The sequence below is a fragment of the Acipenser ruthenus genome, chromosome 13, assembly GCF_902713425.1.
Source record: "Acipenser ruthenus chromosome 13, fAciRut3.2 maternal haplotype, whole genome shotgun sequence".
In the NCBI taxonomy this organism is placed as follows: Eukaryota; Metazoa; Chordata; class Actinopteri; order Acipenseriformes; family Acipenseridae; genus Acipenser; species Acipenser ruthenus.
This window is the reverse complement of record NC_081201.1, coordinates 28,781,419-28,806,535: the sequence shown is the minus strand read 5'-3', so window position 1 is coordinate 28,806,535 and position 25,117 is coordinate 28,781,419. Positions and strand designations below refer to the sequence as shown.

Below are 25,117 nucleotides of genomic sequence, written 5' to 3'. Positions count from 1 at the left end.
GGCACTAGCTTGGTGCTGATGGGTTATGAACTTGCGTGTGGAACTTAGATTTCTTTGTTACAGTGACATTTGAAACTACCAAAACCTCACTTAGGTGCGTTTTAAAAACTACAAACTGATAGAAAACACAAAAAATAGATAATCTTGGCAAACTTAAGGTGCTTGAGAAGTTAACTATTTCATGATCTTTAAGATATGCTTTCCATACCGTATGCGGTTTGCAATCTCAAAATTTCCTTTGGCTGTGAGGTCTGGTATTGAAAAAAATATGGAAAATTCCTCGTTTACCCCACCGTTTACATGCCTGCCACCATTTTGACAATGCAGTGTGGCTGCCATGCGGTTTTGAACATGCTCCGTGCGGCGCTAAGAACTAAATAATAATGCATACTGGCAACTGACACATCCTGAAGAAATAGGACTTAGCCTATTGTGGCAAGGTAGAGGTTCCCTGCAACTGAACACTTAAACTCCAAAGACTTTCAGGTGTGCCTGCCCAGGATGCTTAATTGACTGATTGGCCAGCATGAGTATGGAAAGTACAGAACTCCCTGTGGTGACAGTGTTGAAAGACGGTTCTCCAGGAGGGTCCAGCTCAGCTGTGTCTACAAGTTGGTGGCGGGGTGAAGGTGTTGTATGACAATAAAATGTTCCCTGGAGAAGTTGAGAACGTCTCTGATGATGGAGCACAAGTGAAGGTTATGCCGGACCGAACACCTTCAAGTGAACCTTCCCCAAGGACAGATGTTCTATGAATGGAAGAAAATCTCTCTCCCTGTTCTAGTTCACGCCTGCAATAATTTTAAATTTGTTGATTAATGAACTTTGTGATGTGTGGTTTCTAGAAGTCGAACGAGGTCTAAGTTGCGCCAAGGGTGAATTTTCTGGTCAGGTCACTTTTTCACTTTAGATTGACCTTTACCAGGTCACAGCTTGAAGGGGAAATTTTAAAAAAATCTGAGACAGTCAGGCAACAAAATGCACCTTTTCTGGTTGAGTTGGTGTGGAATGAACCAAAGGTGCACCTCATTTTCTTTTGTCAAAGAGATTTTATAAATATATTCTCCCATAGGCAATGAATATTACATAAATAGATCATTACATACAACCGTCTAGTACAGTACAAGAGGTTTACCTAAGATGAAAACGATCCTTTGGGGCATCTACAGTATATTCACAAGTTTTTAATTTTAAAAAAATGCTATTTACGCACTGCATTTTCCATCCAACTGAAGAAGGACTTGTAGTCCGAAACGTCCTGATATAATTGATTTTTTATTAATTATTCACATTTTTGTGTACCTACAGTACCATTTTCTTTTTGATATTCAGAAGTTAACTGCCAAAATATGAAACAGTTTGTACTTCCCTCAGGGTATTTGTTAAAGAACAAACATTTGTGAAGCTTTACTCAGTTCACTACCTAGAAAGAGAACTTCTAGTATGGACAAATACAGTAACTCTGAAAAGGCCTGTTTAAATGTTAGTTAGCAACTGGCTTGGTCATAGAAGTAAAAACACTATTAAAATGAGACTCTAAATCTATTTTAAAATCGCATGTCTTTAATTTCTGCTTATTTTGGGCAGCTGATGTTTCTCCCCTATGATTTAAAACTGTGTGTAATGTGGTTTAATCTGAAAAAGCTCTGCATCTAGCCACATTCTACTTCCACATTGCTAGAGTAAGCAAAATAATGTAATACTCAAAGGCACTTGAAGTGGGCGGCCATATCGTATAGAGGTTACTCACTACAATACTCAACATGGTTATTTGGAACACAATAGAATGAAAGCGAAAACACTTTCCAAAGAAATCCTGTCTCTTTGTACTTCTCTGTGCAAATTCCAATGCAACTGAGGTTCTATCTGTCAGGCGAGGGGTTCCCTATGGATATACCCACACATCAAGTCATTAAATCTGTTCTGTGTCATTTTTGATCGTAAATATTTTTTTATGCGACGAAGAGAAAAGCACCTTTCTGCTGCGCTGCGGTTGTGCAATACAAGCGGAGCAGTTTGTGAACTTCTGGAAGTAATCTTCGAGCCACTGGCACTACGGCAAGCCAAATTACCATTTAGAGATATCTCGAAATACATTTCAAGATATCTTAAATTAAACTGCAGATTTCTCAAACTAACTCGATTTCAAGATATCTCACATTTAATTTGAGATATCTTAAATTCAATTTGAGATATCTCAAATGGACTTCCTGTCCTGTTTGAGATATCTCTAATTGAATTTGAGATCTCAAATTGACTCCCTGTCTAGTTTGAGATATCTCAAATTGACTTCCTGTGAAAATGCTCTATGTTTTGAATGGACTTTACTAGACAGGAAGTCAATTTGAGATATCTCGAAATTGAGCTTTAAATGAGATCTCAAATTAATTGAGATATCTCATTTAAAGCTCCATTTCAAGATATCTGTAATTGGCGCTTTAAATGATATATCAAATTCAATTTGAGATATCTCGAATTGACTTCCTGTCTAGTTTGAGATATCTTGCAATGGGCTGGAAGTCAATTCAAAACATCGCGCATTTTCACAGGAAGTCAATTTGAGATCTTAAACTAGACAGGAAGTCCATTTGAGCTATCTCAAATTGAATTTGAGATATCTCGAATTGAATTTGAGATAACTCGAAATTAGTTTGAGATATCTTGAAACCGAGTTAGTTTGAGATATCTGCAATTCAATTTAAGATATCTTGAAATGCATTTCGAGATATCTCTAAATGATAATTTGGCTTGCCATACTGGCACTACAGTTATTGCATTAGAGATGGATCGGATGCTTGTCACCTTTTTAATTTATTTTTCCCCATGCTTCTTTTAAAATGTCAGGCATCATAAGCAGCTGTGTGTGCAAGCGGTCAAAATCAAAGTCATTAGAATAGGTTTCCAAAGTTATTGTTGAAAACTTTACGGTTTCTCAATTAATTAAGTTTCCCAGTGTGAGATTTGTTCTAAAATGTAACTTGCATGGTGTTGGGGGGAGGGGGTTTCTGAAGGGGTCTGAACGGAGACGTCACCACCAGGGACCGTATATCTTTTTAGAGCGTTTTTTTTTTTTTTTTTTTTAATTTACTAGGTGCCCCCCTACCCGCTCCGCGGCCACTGGTAATACATATTATGTATACAAGTCCTGCAAAAAATATAGGATTTTTTTCCCATTACGTGTCAAGCTCAGTCTGATTTTCTGTGTTTACTAATGCTTGAAAGCTTTTGCATTTCTGTTCCTCTATAGTGTTGAAGCTCTAAAGAGAACCAAATGAACTAATATTCACAGCATTGTATTCTGACTCTGTTGTCTAATGAATATGTGCCAGTTAAGTAAAGGTAACAAATCATTTCCCCCTTGATGTTTTGCACACTTTTATAATATGTTTTCCTAAAAAGGCAACTAGACCATACTGTAAACACAGAACGCTGTGCTGCAGACACCATTGAAACCTAAGCTAATTGCAAAAGGAGAATTGGACTAAAATGATTCACAACAGGTGTTTTACTGGAGAAAAAAAAAACTGTAATTAAATTTCAAAGAAATGTCAATTTGCCATATCCATTTATGTGCCCACAACAATAACAGAGCTTTTCAGCTTCTGTTTGTATTTACTGTTTAGTCTACTGGTACTGTAAGTACTATAATAAACAGGCAAGGACAAGTGAATGCACATTGCACTTCCAGTTTACCAGAAATGTATACATTCAGGCAATCAATAACATGCACTAATACTGAATACCTTGCTTCTTTTTGTATGTCCTGCATGATTGCCTTTAGTGTGGTCTACCTGCTCCAGATGACACATCTTCCTCTATTAACAGACTCATCACACTTTTCCTAAGCAGATGTCATTATCTGTGTTGTCATCTCGATAGAGATGGACGCAGCAAACTGGTATGCAGTCTTGTAAGGGTGGATCTGGTTTGTAAAGTTCCCAGAGCCATAGTGATAAAGTGGATAGGCCTTAATTTGTTTGTTTAACCACACATCATCTTTATGTGCCGACTTCCACTGTCAGACCAATCACATGCTGGACCACTGCATCTCCCAGTGGAGTTAAAGTGTGTTAAAATAAAAGTACCAGTGGTATTACACATGGCTATAACCCATTAAAACAACTGATAGAAGCGCCAAAACTAGAAGTGAATCCTAACACTCATATGGCGCTTCACAAAATGACATTTCAAAGTTATATTTGATGATCCTCTTAAACTAAAAAAATATTAAGACACCATTCATTGAAACGCAAGAAAAATACTTCCTGTGAAAATAACTACAATAAGTATTTCAGCATTTTTTGGAAACCTCCATTGATCCGACACACACTGCAAGACACTGTATTTATGGCTATGATAAGCACTGTATATAAAACTAGCAAACAAACTGATCAACCAAGAAACCAAACCAATAGCCACAAGAATGCATAAACCGTAACAGTACCTGATTTGCTGTATCCCAAGAACATCCAGTTGTTTGCAATTGTTTGAAGAAGACGGAAAGAAAATTAAATATACACTATAATCCAAATCTCAGTCTAACATATGTCTTTCTGGTGACTTTTTGGTGACACTCTACCCTGCGATTCTACGGTGCTAAAGCAGGCTAGCATCATTAAGAGTTCCTTATAGAGAAGGCAATTATTGTGTGCTTCAGTTGAATAACTAGAGCAAATTCAGCGCGAGTGAAGCTCTAGCAAGTGAGGCAGATCCTAACATCTCAGCACTGGTTCTGTATGTGCAAGAGGATGTGGGGGCGGAACTACAGGCTTTACTCATCAACCAGGCAATGTCCAATCACAGGCCTGGGCTCCTGGCAACAGCCTACCTACCAAACAGAAGGTCTTGTGGAAGCAGAACTGAACACAATCCTTTAGCATGTAGGTGCAGGGAAACAGGTAGTTAACCGAATAGAACTCTGCATACAAACCACCATTCTAACAAAGGTAGCATAATTCTCAACACCCTTGAACTGTAAGAGGGTTGAGCAAAATCAAGGTGGTGTTGATTTATTTGCACTGTCTGTGCTGTGTACCAATCTTGTAGGCAGGTGATTATTTCTGCACATGTACAAGTGAAAGGCAGGGGGTTATGGTGTTTAAAAAAAGTGCAAGCTCTGGCAGGAAATGTGCATGTTACTGCATAATTTAAATATCCAATGTATTTTCAGGCTGAAACTGCAAGCATTAATAGATCCACAATTAGTCTTATTCTACAGCCGCCCACCCATTTCATTTATTGGTGTCCCGGTCAAAATGTATTTGATAACGGCTGACTGTTTTTAATGACACTTTAAATAGAAAGATGAAATAACATGAAGAGGAACACACAAAACAATACACTACTACTTTTCCCAAACAAAATCTTTTCTCAGTATCCATCAGGAAGCCTATATTTTGAGGGCAGTTTAGAACAGATAATTCTTCTAAGTTTGTAATGTACATAATGTTACTGATGGTTGTAAATTGACTGACATGGCCAGAAGCAAACACTATGCTAATTTATTCTCTCTTCTTAGAGGAAAAGAATAGAGCACTGTAATGGAGAGAACATTTGCCAAACATTTTGTCATTTTTCTCTGTCTTCGACAGAAGCAATTAATCCTTAGAGTTTTGAGGACAAAGAGCTGAGCAGCACATCAGGAATATCTCTGAAGTATAACACAAGCAAATAAATGTTCATTTTACTTGGTACTTTAATTCTTTAAAACTGTTAGACAACCACTAAAAAAAACCGTTGCACTTGCCAATCGACAGTGAAAATCTACCTGCCTTGGGTTACATGACATGACAGACACGTAAGCAACAAAGTTTTTTTTTTTTTTTTTTCTTTTAACCATTAGTTGTTCAGCTTTCTTCTAAGGCAACAGTTTCTCAATTAAGCCATTCTGCCTGTGTTATATTAGTGACCTAGTTTTTACAGTTTTGATGATGTAAAACAAAATCTAACCACAGAAAAGATTAATTGTGTTATCTTACATCTCACAACCCTATGTTGTTTCTCAGCTGTGTAAATCAGGGCTCTGTGTTGCAGAGATTTCTAAGGGGAATTATCATACACAGGCTGCTTTAGGGTGGAACTAAAAGCCAATGCCCTAATTAATTGCAGACATGTAAAAATGCTTGCAATAAATTAAGTTATTTTGAAAACAGTTATTTCTACTCACAGTCAGCAATTCACTATGTTCAACATTAAAAGGTTCTGTAAAACTTAAGAGGGATCACTGACCTTTCCATAAGCAAAAATATCAGCTATGTACAGTATGTTCAAGAACAAAAATGGGAAGAGCAAAATTATCCATCATCACCACTGGTCTTGGCCTAGAATAATATTTTCATTTTATATTAGAAAGTTGGCTGGGCTAGCAGCTGAAGTAAGACTTGTACTGACTCTTAAGTTAAACATGCATGCTTGCTGGTACACAATACCCAGCAATCTTTCAGTTTATATTTATTTTTGACAAGAGCAGATATATCCAGATAATTAGTAACAAGTAAATTAGTTGAATTGAAAACATATATCTCCCATTGTCTATATACATTTTCCAGTTTACGTATATTCTTTCTATTTATCTTATTAAGAGTATTAACATATCCATCCAGTATAAATTTGGTTTTCCTAATGTAGTAGTGTATTTGGAACAATTTTCCAAGGACTCAATAGGTTTCAAGTCTTTATAGTGTTAGATGTGATTCACAACTTTGTTTACTTCCGTTGACCCTGCCTGACTGAGTCTGGCCAGGGCGAAGTCTGTGAAAACAATGAAAAGTTATCGACCAGGTATAAATACCTCTGCACAACTGAACAATGAACAGGTTTTAATGATGCTTCACTTAAGAACTTAAGACACCTAAAAAATAAACATATTACTCTAATCATTGAGTGCTGTATTACAGTATTTTTGTGCTCCTCAAAAATAAACACTGAAAGCATCGACACAGCCCTAAAACCAGCTCAAAATCTTCCATAGACCATGTGTCAAGATGGAAGTGGAACCAAACACTCCCAGGATGTTACAGTTTGGAACAACCGACAATTTCAATTCACAGACACAGAAAGGAACCAGTGGTGCCAAGACCATTTATATTGTCAAACCGGTAAAACCCAGAGTGAATGAACATCCAATAAATGAAGGATTGTTCGTGCCCATGCTCATTATTCATTGTTGCAACAGACTTTACTAGCATAGTCTATAGCTGGTTCAGAAGACTCCACAGACAGAGCTTATCGAATCTGGTTCAGCCTGAAATACCGTGTCTCAAATATTATATCAAATAAAGAAATGAAACAAAGTTCAGTTTATTGCTATCTATTACATTTTAATAAACTAGACTTGTTCTGTAAGCGACAGCTAGACAAATTCAAAATGTGCTGTCATGAGTTTAACATTTCCAAATCGCATGACTAATATGTGTAACTAACAGACATCTTGAACTGGCAGCTGTCGTGCATATCAAGACACTGTTATGAAACACAATCCACCATCTTCAATACAGCGCTTCTGAAACGCAGGCTCCATTCTTACTGTAGATTCTGCTCACATGGTTAAAACTGTCTGAAAGACTTGTTCTCACATTTCTGTCCAATACACATCTTTTTTGATTTATATTAAGTATGTTATAACACCTTCTCCTTAGAGAACTGGAAGGTGTGACTCACCCTTTCTTCTGATAGCATACCAATCAACTAAGTTCCCCAGAATGTACAGCAATATAGGGCTATCAGACTATTGCCTGTACTCATGCACCAGAATGCCTGCCATACAGTATAACTAGGCTTGCTACTTTTCAATACTAATCGGGAAAGCTCATTAAACGTAGACTGAAATAAATTTATATACAATAAACTTTGGTAAAACCACTTCCATTTTTTTTATTTTCTTACCAAAAATAATCATTTAGAAATCATCTCTAGTTTGTGTAGTTTTTATACTTGCTGTCTGGCCCGTGTCCCTTCCGCTCTGAATGGCTGGGGGTCACAGTCAGTCATCTCAGTGGTCCATTAGTACTGTAGTTTCACCCTGTTCTGACAGATCTAGAAGCAGTCATTTGTTTAAATGACTGTCAAACATCAAAACCTGCACTGACTGTGCACTTTCATTTGCCAGCTACAGCGCCTGTCATTCAAAGCTCCTACTTTGAAATGAGTGGATTATGGTGTAGGTTATCTTTTTAGCTATATGGTGACAGTTACTAGTTTGATTTGAAAATGGTGCGCAAGAGAAAAACACTTTATGAATATTGTGCACAATACCCTGGCCGACGGCTGAAGTCTCAGCGGCAGGACGAAGCGGGCCCGTCTGCATTGTCTGTGACTGTGTCCAGGTGTGCTGAAGCAGGAGAGGGGGGAGCTCAGACTCCGAAAAAAAAGTGCAGGTTAGTTCTATTCAACTATCTAATGTTTTGTTCTGTGCATATTATTTTTAAATTTATGCTATAAAAGTTTGTGTAATACACTTTTATATGCTGTGTTTTCAACGGTTTGAAACATTTTTTTAAATTTGTGGAGGATATTTATCTTTACAAGGTATATCTCTGTTGTGACCAAATGTTATTTCAATTAGAATGTTAGTAACCATGGTTTTGTTGCATGCTAAATGATAAAGGGGTTTCGCTAAATGAGACGTTTTTCAAATGGCATTAAAAGTCTGTTTTTTTAAAGCATAAAGGTCGATTTCACCCATTCTCTGCTTGAATTGAAAAATAAATAAATCGAAAAAAGAAAAAAAATAGCAAATTCTTTCTAAAATAAACATCGATATTAATCATAGATTTGGCAAAAAAAAAAATTGAATAATAGCAGTATATACTGATGCCAATATAAAATCACACCATCTTGGACAAATGTAGACGACAGTACAATTATTTGTGTATTTTATTTTGTTAAAATTGTTTGTGCTTAATGCAACTGCAAATTTGGTTGCCCTTTGTTTTTAAAGAAAATGCCAGGATGTCAATAGTAGCATTGTTCTGAAATAGTTGTGTAGGTTATGCACAAGTAAAGGAATTAAACAATATGAAATGTACTTAAGCAACACCTACAGGATGCAGAGTAAATGAGAAGTCTTCAGAGTGGATACAATCTGAGAGAGAGTGAAGCTATGCTACACTCGACAGGTCCTCTCGACTGTTTCAAGATCCTGGATTTAAATTTTTTAAAATGTATCATTTGGTCTTTCTGCTGTGATTTTGAAGACAGGCTGTGCTATGCTATGGAATGGTGGAAAACAGGGTGATGCAGTTTGATGGGGTTCCCCCCCCCCCCCCAGTCAACTTTTGAGATACACTATCCAGCGTGGCTGTGGAGTGTGCATGATAAAAAAAGAACATTGTGAACTGTTTTTGTAAATTCATATGTCAAAGCTAGCAAGGTTTTGGCCTGACTGCTGTCCTAATATATCTATCTACAGTCTTGCCAAAACAGTATTTTTATATTATTCATTCACATAACACTTAATCTTAACCGTCACAAAACACTGCCACCGGTGTATATAATATATTCTGAGGGGAGACAAACTGTAGAACTGTTTTGAATGTCAGAGACAAGAAGGAATGTAAATAAAAGTCAAACAAATGTGTCGCAATGGCACAGCTAAATGAAACAGGCAGTCGGAATGGCTAAACAGTTTCCTGTGGAAAAAAGCATATATTTACCTCAGCGTCCGATTACTCAAGCCTTAAATAGGTAAAAATTGGGACAAATTGTACTGCTGTCTCCATTGTGTGTCTTTTATCTGATCTTCTCCCTTAAGTTTAAGTCTGATTTTTAATGTTACGGAGAAATTAAGAGAAATGAGAATTAAAGTGTCTAAAATCTTTATGTTCAGTTCTCAAAGGAACACAGTACTATTCACCAGAACCATCTTAAACCTTTTTGAAGATCTATGACAGGTACAAAAGCATAGTAAAAAATATGGTGCCGTATTTTATATGAATCTGTAAAGTTTCAAAATTAATCTTTCATGATGTAGTTTGTACAGACATTCTAAAGTATCTATCTTGGGTTAATAATTGTACTTTGTACAATTGTACTAGTCTCTGTGAGTCGCCTTGGATAAAGGCGTCTGCTAAATAAACAAATAATAATAATAATAATACTTGTACGGTACTTGATTTCAACTTTGCTTTTATTGAGCTGGATTGCTTCCTTTAGCAACAGTACCTACATTATCAAGTTACTGACTTTCAGGAACACATCCATAAAACAGATTTTCAATCAAATGCACACCTGAAATGATTTCTCAGAAAATACTAACCTCTGGGCAAACTCTCTGTCCGGTTTCCAGGCAACAAAACCATCCCCTACGCTTTAATAAATGCAGAGAGGTGTTCCAGGAAAATAATCTGGTGACAACTTGAGGCAAAATGTATTTGAAAGTCTATCACATTTTTCCATGTTTAAATTTGGGACTGACAGGGCAGAGGCTCTGCACATGGGTGCACGGGTAGGCGTGATACTTTGGTGACTTGTGGCCATCTTGGTGAAGGAAGCTGGAACCAAGATGGCCACCCTTGCACAGCCACATGGCATTGTTTAATTGTTTGATTGATTAATTGGGTGGAATCAATCAAGCCACTGGCCACATGGTATAAAAGGAACAAAGGAGTGTTTGTTTGGAGTGTGTGTGTTGGAGACAGTTCAGTGAAGATGTGTTGCCCAGCCTAAACAGGGAGTAAGAAAGTAAGAGAACACCGGGATAGCTGGAGCTTAGGTGTTACATGCTGTTTGTTTTGAAGAGTTTTTGTTTAAACGTTTTGTTTGTTCCTGTTTTGATTTATTTTGTTATTAAAAGTGCGCCAAGACGCTTTAAACTAAAGTTCTGTGTTTGGGGTTTGCTATTTCAGCCGCTGACCAGCCTTGACTGCCCGCCACTAAGCCACAGGCCCATATGAAAAAATACTTCCATAACTTCCGATGGCAAAATAAGATACACATTCAAACCATTTGTTTTAAACACTTCCCCAGAACTCTCATTAACATTTGGGACTCCAAAGTTTAAGAATTAATTACAGCCATATGTGGGGACAAAATTAGTTTAAACTGCAGTTATTTATTTCATTCATTTAGAAATTTAAATATAGTTGGCATTATATTATCAGCTCTGTCATGCATATTTGACATGTGCACAGATTTTGCAGGTATGGATAAAGTCACACTCCATCAATTGGTCACTAGATAAAATCACAGTGAGGATGTTGCATTCTCCTATGTAATGTTAAGACGACTGAACCTATTCAGCTGTTAATGCAACATCACTGTAGGCATCAGCTTCAGGGTCCTTGGCGGTGGTCCTAGAATCTTTTTGCCCTTCGTTCTGTGCCTCCAACTGACACATTTAATTGCTTTGCTTTGAATGGTTTGTGCACAGCATCATTGTAAAGAGGCCTACTGACTATCTTCAGGTTTGATCTCTTGTCTTACATGAAAAGGGAGAACAGTTGCCATAGTAATCACTAATAACTGCTTTCAGAGCTGCTCTATACCAGCATTATAAAGATTTCTGTTAAAACTCAGTTACAGTGCTGGAGAACACCCAGTCATTCCATCACCATTTTAACTGCTTATGTTGTTTCCTGCTTGAAAACCTGGATTAAAAGGGGATAGGATTGTATCATATACATTTCCAATTATTTAATGCATTACCTGTTTAATATCATATGTTGTTTCTGCTTTATTGTTTTCCATGCATATTATTAAAGCAAAAACTATTTTCTAACATAAAACAGATAATCAACACAGAGCACACATAATAGTATATAAAACATGTTATAATTTCAATATTATGAAACTGTGTATTAAGTAAACTTTTATCGGAAGTTGAAATTAAGTATTCAGGTTAAAAGCATTCAACAACAAGAATGAGCCAATGATTCGCTGGCATCAGGTAATCGAATATTCTGCTTGTTTATGTTATGAATATGGCATGTATGAAACATGTGATTCCAGGCGGACTGAGTGGTGGTTTTGTGTTGTTGAAACTCATCTTTATTGGAAAATTTACCCAGGGCAATGAAGTTTCCTAATTACAGCCTAAAACATAACCACAACCTAATCAAAGTCAAAAGACTTTAGTATCACATTCTTCATATATTGAATTTGTATTTCCTCCACCACAAACTTTACATTCCAAATAATTTTATTTCATATAGCTTATGATGATTAACACACACGTGGTGATCTGTGCATTCATGCTGGACTTATATAACTTTCATTCCATTGTATTCATTAGTTAAAATGCCACTGAAAGCAAAGCTGTAGTTCTCCACTTTGCTGAAATCTTGCAAGCAACCTGCTGCGTCCTTATGCATTAATTAGCACATTAAAAAAATCTCAATCAAACATATTTCCTGTGTGGTTCAATAGTGTAAAGTGCAAATGCAGACAGAGCAACACCCTACTAAAACATGCAACTGCTAATCAAGGGCAGATAGTATTTTGTGCACTGGACAAATGAACATTGGAAATCAGTAATTGATTAGAACTATGCAAGAAAACCACTCAGGTCAACAATTTGTGCTGCCTTATACTTTGTGCCAGTTCTAATTACTCATTCAACATGCATGCATACAGTACATCTTTTTTCTTCAGAACTCTCTTATTTCCAATATTCCACATTGTTTCTGCTTCTTAATCCACATAAGTGACACCTGGTGCCAGTAGTGGAAACTGCAAAGCAGGCCGACAGTGACAGTTACTATTTAAGCAGTGTTTGCAAGATCAACTGGAGCCAGGTATCTGAATGTCCTTCAAATTACAGAAAATTAAAAACCTCAGTACAGTATTGTCATTTATCATCATAACAATTTGTATGCTACAACTACTCGATTCACAAGCAAAAACGTGTTAAAACTGAGATAAAACTTGATATTTAGCACACTGTAGCTCACAGAGATCTACTTTCTCACATTGCTGCATAGGACAGATTATTGAAGGATTTAATGAAAGTACACATGGGCACATCAACATGTGTTATGATCTCCTATTCTAAACTATAAACATGTCAATCTCATTCTGGTTCACAGGGGTGTTAGCCTCATTGAGTCCAAGTGAAATTATATCTAAAACATGGAAGCATCAAAAGAGTAGTGAGAACTATTTTAAACAAAATAGTAATTGCCAGTATAATATCTATAACACCTATAGTTCAGAGATAGCGGTACCTTGCTCTGAATGCAATTTCCATTCACCAATTTCCATTGACCATTAAAGCTGAGAATAGTCATAATGACCCTCCCCCAAGACAATGCACACCCATTCATTACGTAGGTCTGAAATGTGTAGGCTTGAAAGAAATACTGTATGCTTTAGCATGAATTTTCATTTAAAAAAATTATGTCTGGAACTACACTAGGTTAAGGAATCCCTGTTTACAGTCATTGCTTTTAGATAGTCTTGCACTTTCATGGTCATTTCACTTGCAGATTGGATTTGTTCCCACCCCTTTTAGGGCCTTCTTTTCTGTAAGCAACCAATCAGGTTCTTTCCCCAAGGACTGACATGCTTGCAGCCAGTAAGATGCTTGACCCCAAAAACACTTTTGATGTGAAATTACCTAAAAAGTGCAAGTGTAACACATTTCATGGCAGGCAAGGCAAACAAACTGAAAACTTTCTTTTACTTAATAAAATGGAAATACCTTTTTGTGATATCACATGTTCAGTTAAAAACTGGACATTTTGACACCTACTGTATACAGTGAATGGAAGTACACTACAGACAGTATTTACCAAAGTATTTTGGAAAGCACTTTTATGAAACAATAAGTCAAGATTATAAAAAATTGCAAAGACAAAATTCATAAGAGGAATAGTATAAAAATAGTAAGAAACAACTTTGTTACAGGAATTAACACTTCAATTATAGTTCAGTTATTGAGTGGTTTCTTGCTAGTTGTATTGCATTCACATTCTTTTATTAGCAGTTGCTTAGAAATCGGGGCCCATCAGTAGGAGGGATTAGACTATAACTGACCTCTCACTGGGACCCGAATACCTGCTAGACAGGAAGTTAACTTATTATTGATGCAGAATAAATGAGATTCACTTGAGTCAAAGTCTAGAAAACTACAGCAAAATGATAGAGTGCTTGTGAGAAAGCTGTTGTGATAATGAGGTAGACACATGCCTTTAAGACAGCAATTAATGGAAAAATAGGAGGGATCTTCACCGTCACAAACAGCTGGCAATACCCTACATCATTTCTTGACATATGCTGTCAGTAATGATGCATTTGTTAACGCTACCAGCGGTTAGTTGGGCCAAACCTTTCTGCCACTTGTACTCGAAAACAAATTGTTACGGCTGCCACTGCCAGCTTATTCATTTGAACTGCGGTGCGATTTATCAGTGAGGGGTACTATGCTAAATGTCTGATACCATGTAGAGCTGCACTAAAAGAATTGAATCTATTCAGTCTTGAACAAAGAAGACTACGTGGCGATCTGATTCAAACATTCAAAATCCTAAAAGGTATAGACAATGTCAACCCAGGGGACTTCTTTGACCTGAAAAAGAAACAAGGACCTGGGTCACAAATGGAGATTAGATAAAGGGGCATTCAGAACAGAAAATAGGAGGCACTTTTTTACACAGAGGGTCTGGAACCAACTCCCCAGTAATGTTGTTGAAGCTGACACCCTGGGATCCTTCAAGAAGCTGCTTGATGAGATTCTGGGATCAATAAGCTACTAACAACCAAACGAGCAAGATGGGCTGAATGGCCTCTCGTTTGTAAACTTTCTTATGTTCTTATGTTCTTATGTTCTTATGTTCTTTTCAAGCCCTCTAGCTTGGATGATTTATAACAGGGTCACTCCCTTTAACTGTTTCCCACAGGAGTAACAGAGTTGTCTTCTTTTATTGCACAATACCTATGATGTAAATTAAGAAAATAAATGTTTGGGAATGAGAAAATGCCATTCGGCCCATCAAGACTTGATTGACAAAAATCACAGAATACAGCTGTGAGAATTACAGTTTAGAATGTGGTACTTTGAGCTTCACATACAACATGTATTCATTTATAAAATAGCAAACCTCAGGAAAAACCTTCAGGGGGCAGTGTAGCTTAGCTGAGCTATAAGGCCCTGGCTTTAATTACCAGCTCAGCTCAGCAAAAAAATAACAGTTTGACCCTCAAGGCAACTTAGTCATATTTCCTCTCTCAAATCTTGGTCAACCTCAGCTGTATATATATATAAAAGCAGAACATACAACGTATACAAAAAATATTTATGTAAATCAATTAAACTGCACAGATGTTAAACACAGTAAGTAAACCCCATATTGAGACTTTCTTATTCAAAACTAGACATATTGCAGAATCTGTAATAAATCACTGGAACAGTTCTGCAAATGAAACCCAGTCTTTATTTAAATCTCAGTAGCGCCAGGCCAATACATTAATATTTAATGGCATTATGCAGCTGTTATTCACGAAATACATACATATTATATCCCAGCACATATGTTAAATTAATACAGGTATTTTTTTTTTATTACATTCCTGCTTACAGTTAAACTGACAACATGACAAACTACCTAAACACCAAGTCTATTTATGTAAAGTTTCTCCTGAAAATGCTGCCACACAACCTACTTGGTATACCTACAAACCACTGGGAAAAAACACGCTTGGCAATTTAATGGCTACCATTAGTGAAAACGCCAATCTCACCAAAAGGTACACAAATCACTGTGTGAGAGCAACAGCTGTTCAACTTCTATCTGTTGGTCTGGAGACAAGAGAATTCATGTCTGTAACAGGACACCATAATGAAAGCTCATTTCGTAGCTATTGGACAGCAAATGTTCAGGAAAAACACAACTGGTCTACAAAACTATCCTCGGTGGGAACCTCCAAAGAAAATGACACTCCAATAACAAGCAGTTCAGACTCCATCGTACACGGACTGTTCAGTAATTGCTCCGTTCATTTCTCAGGCAATGTCCAGATTATAACAAGTTAATACAAAATAAAAATCAATTTACTAAATAAAAACTCATTGTTCAAGGTAAATCTAGGTATTTTTTTTTAAAGAAAACAATGGTAACCAGTTTTGTGATACAAAGCCCATCTCTTCAGTGTTACAATTTATTTGAATATCCATCACAGCCCACGTTTTTTTGTTTTGTTATTTTTTTCTCGCAAGCCAAATCAATCTGTCTTTATTGTGCAATTCCACAGCGCTTCCTCCAATTTCACACGACGTATATGCAGCAAAAACAAAGCAAATGAGACAAGCTACAGTAATGTAAAACTTAATCATTAAACAGTTTTAGATGCTGTGATGCACTTTTTTTTAATTTGTGACCTTTAGTTGCTTTTGTGCATTTTCATTTGCAAGTGAACTTTGACATTAGGGCCTTATCGAGCACTATATTCTGCAACTTTGAATACTGACTTTGGATACTGTTTTAATTCTGGAAACTGGTGGTGTTGTTTTTTAAATTTTTTGCTAAATTGTATTGCCTTTTATGTATTACGCAGTAGTTTCGTGCATGGGTAACATTTTGATTTAATTTTGCTGTTAGGTCATTAATGGTGAATTTTACATACTGCTACTCTCATGTAATGGAAATCCAGATTTAAAAGTATGTAGTGCATTACAGTCCTTGTGTCCACAGTCATCTCTTTTGGCAAGTAACATTTTCAGAATCATATCTTTTTTAATTAAAATACGACTTCTGTTGAAAATATAGTACTATACCAACAAAATCAACTACAGTACATCTAAATAGAAGCCTACTTATTTTAGCTATGTATTTTTGTGTCCCCTGAAAAAACGTTGGAACAGGCCAAAATGAAATATTCAGATATGCATCACTCTCGTTTAACTGTCACTGAAGTCAAAATGTTATAGGGTCGGATATGTGAGTGCTGACTGACACACCACAAGGAAGAGTTTAAAAACTGAAAGTGGGAAATTAGACAATAAAAAGATAAAACTTCTCATTTAAATGTTTGCAAAAATGCAGTAAGTTTATTTTTATTACTTTAATGTTTTAAATTAAACAAAATGTTTTAAACATTTTACAAAAAAGAATCTTGATCATAAATTAAGACATTAATACCAGATTAATAATATGGTTAAATGAATCTACTGAAGGGATCCATCCAGTTGTTTTTGTGACAGCATTTTCAGAAGAATTTGAACATTAGGACTAATTAAATAATTCCAATCCTTAGTAGAAATTGTGCTATGTCAGCTAAAACCCCTGAATCAGAATCCCAAATAAGAAAGTTAAACTTAACCTTCCTTCCATTGATAAAGGTGTGGACAAATGTCTTAGGGGTGCTCTGTGTAACTGTTACATTTTTCAATGACATACACTTTTATGCCGTTTGTCAGTAGAAAAATAAACATCACCACCAAACATTCAAAAACAAAAAGTGTGTCCTTAAGGAATATCAGAATTATCCATGATAATTAAGTTAAACAGAAAAATGTTTCATTCGATACACCCTCCGTCTACATCTGATAAGATGCTTGGGAGTTTCCAAACGTTTAAGAGGAAGAGCTGGAAAGAGCGTGCTTCTGTATATCCAGCTGGCTTCTGATACTACACTAAAAGCAAACACTCCTTCTAACAATTACTCTGCATTATTATTATTATTATTATCATTATTCTTATTCTTATTATTGCTTCAAATGAAGGAGTAGCACATACTGTTGTGTGAATGGGTTATCCCTACATAACAGATTAATTAGATATGCAAATGTCCCCACCATATTGTCTGTAGTACTTAAAAACTGCATCTCCCTGTTGCAAATCAGTCACGATGGACAAGTCAGTCTTTGATACAGGGCTGTGATAGATGCTGCTTTTTGATTCTTCATTAAGATAAGTGATTTGCTTTAAATGAAGATTAACCTAAATGGGTTGTTAAGGTCTGATGGTGATGAAGAGGTTCCATTAATCAATCAAGTTTTATGTAACAAACTTACAACTTTTATGCTGATTATCAGCTGAATTTGCTACCATCAGGGCATCATGCTCCAATCCCTTTACATTGATTAACAGAAGCAAGGATGGCTATTATTATTATTATTATTATTATTATTATTATTATTATTATTATTATTACACTTAATTTGACATTGTCAAAAAAAACAATGTAGAAACTTGAACATTTGTAAACCATTCCAATCCAGGACCTTACAGTACAAAGCTCTGTACTGTAAAGAAGGGCATGACTGGCAGAAAACCCTGAACTGAAATAGACTGGACACAAGAAGAGCCACACATGAGGATCACTGATCTAGGTCATCTCCCAGGTGGGCAAAAATCCATTCAAAGTGGGTGTTTGTTTTTCAAACTTCAAAAACGTTCCATCGTGGCGAATGAGTTGTACAGATGTTCTCTTGCATGCACATAAGACGCTTTTCTTCATGACTAATTTATGTATTTCCAGAATGCGTTTTATATATTGTTAGGGGTACTGGAATACCCTGATACCATAACAATATCAATATTTTTTTTTCTTTCTTTCAGATACATAAGCTATTCACCTATTGCACTGTGATACTATTGTTTCATATACTTCTTTTAATGATACTAAGATTGAAATCATGTAACTGCCCTCCTTTACAGACACTACTCAAGCCATCTGATTGGAAAATACGTGTGGTGCAGCAGTAAATAAATGTTGTGCCATAAACGTCATAATGTAGTTTTGACATTATCATGACTATCATTTAAACAAACTAAGACACGTTTTGTGCTGTGTGATACTTAAAAGTATGAAGGTTATAGCATTGATTAAACAACGTGTACCACTTGTATGCCTCCTAATGCCGCCCATTGATTACACTGCCAGATACCCGCTTCAAAAACACTTTTTTGTAGAAACAGGGCACTGCACCTTTAACAACAAACTGAACCGCCAAGTATTGTAGTCTCCTGTAAAACATTACATTTATTCACTTGATACGTTTTCTACTCCGTGTTTAAATCATACACGTAACAAAGTGTTCATGAACTTATATACAGATCATCATTAAGATATACCCACAACTGAGTAAACAATTGCTGCGGCTGTCTACAACGTGCAGGCAGGCAAAACTTTTTGTTAAAGTGAATTAATTTAACTTTACTCACCAACGAACTGCCAGCAATTCCCTTCCACTTGGAAAACTACAATACTTTTGTGTGCACCGTATATCGTTGTTCTACCTGAGTGTTAGAATCTAGACGCTTCATAAAACCGTGTTGACTGGAAGTTTAGAAAATGTGTTTCGTCTGTTCTCCGTTAACTTTCTTTAGTTTTCGGTTCACGCAAAAACACACTCATTCAATCAGAGCGCAGCCACAAAAGTCGCACAAACGAGCATGCGCACACTGGGGGAAAAAACCAAATCTTGGCTCCTGCCACATAAATGGGATTTAGTTCTGTTTTGCATAAACGTGTCTTTTGTTTGCATTGATATAACAATATTTATGGAAAATGTATCTATATTTACTGCATTCAAGATGAAATTCTGCCACATTGTAACAATACGCACGTGCTTTTGGCATAAAGAAACGTTATCAAATCAAATAAGTATTTTAATTGGCGCATAAGTGTTATTTTATTTGTGCAAACTGTACAATAATTGTGTTATGGTCAGTCTCATTCAAGCAACTAAAGCCAATCGTTGCAAGTTAATTTGGAGCTGAAAACCTTAATGTCACCCCCCCAAAAAATACTTGTGGATACTCAGTGTGACTCGTAGCATGATATGACAAATATTAATGCAACTCCTCGTATATAGCCAATGATATTCAGATGTAATTTGTTATAATAAAAACCGAGAAACGATGAAGCTCAGATTGCACATTCTCTCAAACCTACAGTTTGCTGCCGCCTACAGGAATTAACGAAAATAAACTTTGTGCTGTCAACTGACAGTTACACAGTTTTTAGGTTGCGGGTTTGACCCTGAATTCAATAGCATATACAAAAAACGAAAACGTTAATTATATGACACTTATTATTATTATTATAAACAAAACTAGACAACCAGTGTTTGTTCTTGTATAGTATCATGTCATCTTTATTAGTTGCAGTAGTAGCATGGTGATATAGACAAATGTAGGAATATCCTTTAGAAAAAGAGGACAATAGCTAAAACAGCTTTTAGCTTTTGCTCAGGTGAAATGTTTCTGTTTGTTTTAAAGTATGCTTGCACCCTAATGAATGTTCATTGTAATTTACAGTAGGCTATAATATAAAATTATAATATAGAATTCCTTCCTGATGTAATGACTTGAGATTTACCTAGCTATTAGATAGGTAGCCTTTTTACATGAACTTGGATTTTTTTTTTTTTTTTTTTTTTTTTAATGTAAATGTCCGTACTGTTGTCATTTTTGTATATCCAATAAAAATACCGAACTGCCTCTGGTCGATTGTTAAAATGTAATATCGTTCTGCTTAATTAGGTTGTGCGTTTATGTTTATTTTATTGCAGTGTATATGTTGTGACATTATTTTTTTTAAGAAAAGAAACCGTCTAAGATGTATTAAGTAAAAACAACTGTGTATTTAAACAACACACAACACTCAATAAACAAACAACTAATCAACATTGAAAAATCTGTATACATGGCTCTGGAACCAATTACGTGTGAAAAATATTTGTTACCCCCCCAAACAAATTTTATTTAATCTCTGTTGTACAAGAACAGTAAAAAGCGAAATCGTGGATTTGCCTACAACTCATTAAAACAAAAGATTTGAGAACTTTCGAGAAATATCGCAGCATTTAGAGCAAATAATCTATAAGGGAGTTACATTTAAAAAAGAAACACATCCATATAATGTAACGAATGAGGAGGAGGTGTTGAGTTTAAGACTGTAACTTGTAGTAGGGTATAACAAACAGGACCCTTAAACAAGTGTCTGAGCTTTGTAAATCGATTGAGGTGAGCAATGAAAGGAGCTTCATTACCAACATAATGGCCTTGGACAAGTCCGAGACAATACAGAACGCATGTCATGTTTCTTTTATGTCTGATCGTGCTTGTTAATTATGCATCAAGGGGTGGGTATATAAACGCCAACCTGACCTACCCGATGCAATACTAAACTGTCATTGATAAGCCAAAGCTGGTCCAGCATGAATCTACTCAGAATTGTAAGTGTTCTTATCCATTCGTCTCTGCTTTTGACACAAGAGACCAACAAGGCTGGATATGGCTCTTTGGATTCAGTACCAGGGGTCTCTGTACCCAAGCGTTCTTCTGGATATCACTTTCCTCCTTACATGATGCATCTTTATAGAAGTTTGAAGTCTGCAAATCAGTCTGGAGTTTCGAAAGACGATGAGCAAAAAGCAGTGGTGAAAGAACCCGACACTGTCAGAAGCGTAATTGCAAAAAGTAAGGAGTTTTACAATATTCATTCATTCATTCATTCATTTTTTCTTAACATTTTGTACCTTGCTAACAACCTGTTAATAAATAGCAAATAGTTTGGCTAAAGTATAGATGGTTAGTATTTTGGTGTTTAACGTATTATTATTATTATTATTATTATTATTATTATTATTATTATTATTATTATTGCTATCACTCGGTATTTAATATGTTACAAAAATCATGAACTTGTCATTATTTAACAATGCAATAATGTTCAGATTGTCTCTCTGCTGTTTTAGTAACCCTGTATGATTGTCAAATCTATGTCCCAGACAGCTCAGAAACGCTCAATACACATCCATCTCCCTGGATGAATAAGCATCACCAGGGATCAGTGTTTGTGTGAGCCTCTTTTCAGCCTAATTCTCAGGGCAGACCGCGTTTCCTTAACTAGGTGATGTGGATTGAGGCTCTTGCCAGACAGTACTATACAAATCAATTGAAACCCAAATCAATATCTTGCAACAGTTCTTTTCACACTTGCCTTGATTAGATTATCTAACCCATCTTCCAGCGCGTCTGTTCGTTAACCTGCCATTACTTAAGTGTCCCGTTTCCTCCATGGCCGTTAGAAGGAGTGAGCGGGGCTTTGAAAAATACTTTTTTTTTGGGTCCCATTTGCTAGGATGGAGTTAATATGTATTTAATTTATATTTCTTATGGATATCCTTATTACTGATTTCTATAGCATTGTGTTTAGTCTGCATCTTAAAATTTGGAGCTGTTTTTTTTTTTATTATTATTATTATTCTAAAAATATAGTCTATATTTCACTGCTCGCTACCTGAATAGATTATTATTATTATTATTATTATTATTATTATTATTATTATTATTATTATTGGATGTGTTTAAGATTTAGTCATATCTTTAGCTGTCAGCGTCTAACAAAAGACGAACAATTAGTTAAATGGCGGATAGTTAAGTGATCCTATTGATTAATGCAGTTGTATGCCATTCTGTAAACTTGGGCTTTCATGTCATTAGAAGTCTTTGTAATTCATTACAGTACTCAATCGCTAATTAAAATACATTTCTCACCTTTTTTGCACAAACCATTAGACTTAGGACAGAAGTTAACAAGGCAGCACAGCTAGTCTACATGCCACAAGGTGTGAAAAAGAAACATTGGGATAGTTTTGCAAAGAAACCCTCGTTCTTTTTCGTGGAATAATATTTAACGTTAAAGGAAATTAAATGCTGACCCTATTGTCATTAACAAGGAAGCACAACTAGGATAGTCTTGAAGATGATATGATGCTATACATGTGCATATTGATCAAATATTCAAATATTACAAAGTTGTTGTTTTTTTAAGGTTTTGAACAAATTGGAAATCGATGGATCGCCACGTTTGATTTTTCTTCACTGCTCACAGACGAAGAACTTCAGATGGCTGAGCTAAGAATCAGGCTGCCCAGATTTCTGACTTCTGCCGATTCCTCAGTGGAAATCCGCCACACACATGAATATCCCTGTAAGAATGGAATTTGCCGCGATCAGCAGCACATTGGTTTATTCTCTGTATCATCGGTGATGAACTCATCCACCAACTGGAAAGTCTACAATGTAACGGAACTATTAACTGGCTGGTTTAACACAAACATGTATCCCAACAAGTTAAGAATTAAGACAACAAAGAAAGTGAAACCAGTCAGGGTGAACCCACGGGGCCATAGAATCACCCTGTCTTCCACGGAAAGCCCACAAGATCAGCATGCTGTCAACGACAGGGTCTTAGTGGTTGTCTATTCCAACTTGAAAGCAGAAGGAGGACCCCCGGCCAGCCTGCTCCGTACAGCGGAACAGTCCAAATTTGTGGTTGGTGACACAGAGGGTGAAGATAAACAGCAAAAAAGACACAAACGCAACAGAAAACAGAGAAACTGGCCTATAAACCCCCCACCTGAACACGGGGCGGTCAATAGAAAACCCCTTTGTCGTAGAGTGGATTTACACATAGATTTTAATCAAATTGGCTGGGGCTCATGGATTGTCTTCCCCAAGAGATACAATGCATACCGCTGCGAAGGTGAGTGCCCTACCCCTGTTGGAGAGGATTTCAAGCCCACGAATCATGCGTACATGCAGGTAGGATCTGTTTAATTTTGTTTTAACCGCATCACTACTTTGTGGTTCTGCACTATCATGATAAAAGAGCCACAGACTATTTATGAAACGTTTCAAGGTATGTAAACAAGTCAACAATATAATTTTAAACGTTGTTTTCATCATCAAAATAATACTAGGGTACTGTGTAATAAATGCAGAGTAATCAAGTATTAACCCACCTGATCAAAATTTAGTTTCAAGGAGTAACAGTAAAAGAATTGTCTTTTTTTTTTTTTGCTTTCTATTTATATCCAGTTAACATGATTTTATCTTATTATCTTAGAATAGGTACTGATGTTTTTAAAGAGAATGGCAACATTAAAAACCAGTGCATGCTGGTTGGATCGTCATGTAGTTATCCTGGATTCTGTTATGGAGGGGTCAATTTTTATAATCAGTCAGACTCTTCAAGGTGAGCTGTACTGTAAAATTGCAGCACAGTAGGTGCTTGTCTCCTGCCTAACAGTGCATAATTTCACAACAATGCACACTGTATCTTGTTGCCTAAAAACACTATTAAAATTGCTTTGTAAAAGTGACATATGGTGTAATGGACTTGGTGTATCTACTGGTATAGGTGACATGATACTGGTATATTTGTAAAATATTGTGACTAACCTATAGCAAATGGATTGTTTTCTCTTCTTTAGAGCCTGCTGAAGCATTACCACCCTGACCGGGTTCCCTCTCCATGCTGTGTCCCTACCAAAATGAGCTCACTGAGCATGCTCTATCATGAGAACGGGGAGGTGGTGCTCCGCCATCACGAGGAAATGATTGTGGAAGAATGTGGCTGCCACTGAAGAAACCAACAGCAAAGATATGAATTGAGATCTACCTCTTCTCCTGGAATTACAGGTGCAGGAGCGCTGCTTTCTACAAGCTGAGGCGATGGAAACTTCCAAATAGCTAGACCCGGTTAATGCCTGAAGGAGCTTGAGGAAAGTGAATGAAAGATTAGCAAAACACCTGTATGCATTGTGAAGACAATGAAAACACTGTGAATACTGTAACCTTATTACAGTACCACATTGCTTGTGCATGGATTTCAGTACAAACTGACACACTTTACTGTTGAATGGCTGGGTTATATAATGCAGAGGTCAAATGGAAATTATAATGGTTTTGCATTTAAGCGTCAAAGATTAGTTTGATTAGCTTGATTAGTAGTGCGCTAACAAGATCTGGGGGAGAGGGGGTGGTTATAAGCCCATGGGAAGAATGGTCTGTAAAGAAAGTGTGAAGCATTGAAGATAGATAATAAGATTGTAGTTTAAAATGGATGTCTTTACCAATAAAACAGACCATTGACCTCTCCACTGCTGTCTTTATACTGACACTGAATGGACCAAAAGACCAATTAAGCACTCTGATATGTCAGATGGAGGCTGCAGCCAGTGATGTAAAAAACGGCTTTTTTAAGCTTTTATATTATTGTAAATATTGTATTAATTAAAGTTATATATTTAGATAAGCTATTATTGTACTACTCTGCCACACAAGGAAATAAATGTGTTCACATTAATTGCTCTGTGTTGTTCTTAAATCAGTGCAGCAACAGAACCCCATACTCAATGACAAAGGTACATATATACAGAGTTACC

At 36.3% G+C, this 25,117-nt stretch overlaps 2 protein-coding genes across 4 annotated transcripts in view; one reads left to right on the top strand and one right to left on the bottom strand.

Annotated features, from left to right (window-relative positions):
• Positions 1-19,365, bottom strand: part of LOC117417668 (paladin) — an 87,419-nt gene extending 68,054 nt beyond the window's left edge. For 2 of the 3 annotated variants that reach the window (XM_034029854.3, XM_058985023.1), the window contains exon 1: positions 19,101-19,365. The gene's annotated coding sequence lies outside the window, so the exon portion shown is untranslated. Of the gene's footprint in view, positions 1-4,444; positions 4,708-19,100 lie in introns of those variants that run through there. The other variant, XM_034029853.3, reaches the window with a different exon arrangement.
• A 1,735-nt stretch (positions 19,366-21,100) lies between these two features.
• LOC117417866 (nodal homolog) lies at positions 21,101-24,453 on the top strand. Its single transcript, XM_034030252.3, has 3 exons — positions 21,101-21,362; positions 22,720-23,492; positions 24,164-24,453. The coding sequence occupies exons 1-3, from the start codon at positions 21,101-21,103 to the stop codon at positions 24,314-24,316; spliced, it is 1,188 nt and encodes a 395-aa protein (XP_033886143.1). The 3' UTR covers positions 24,317-24,453.
• The last annotated feature ends 664 nt before the right edge of the window (positions 24,454-25,117 follow it).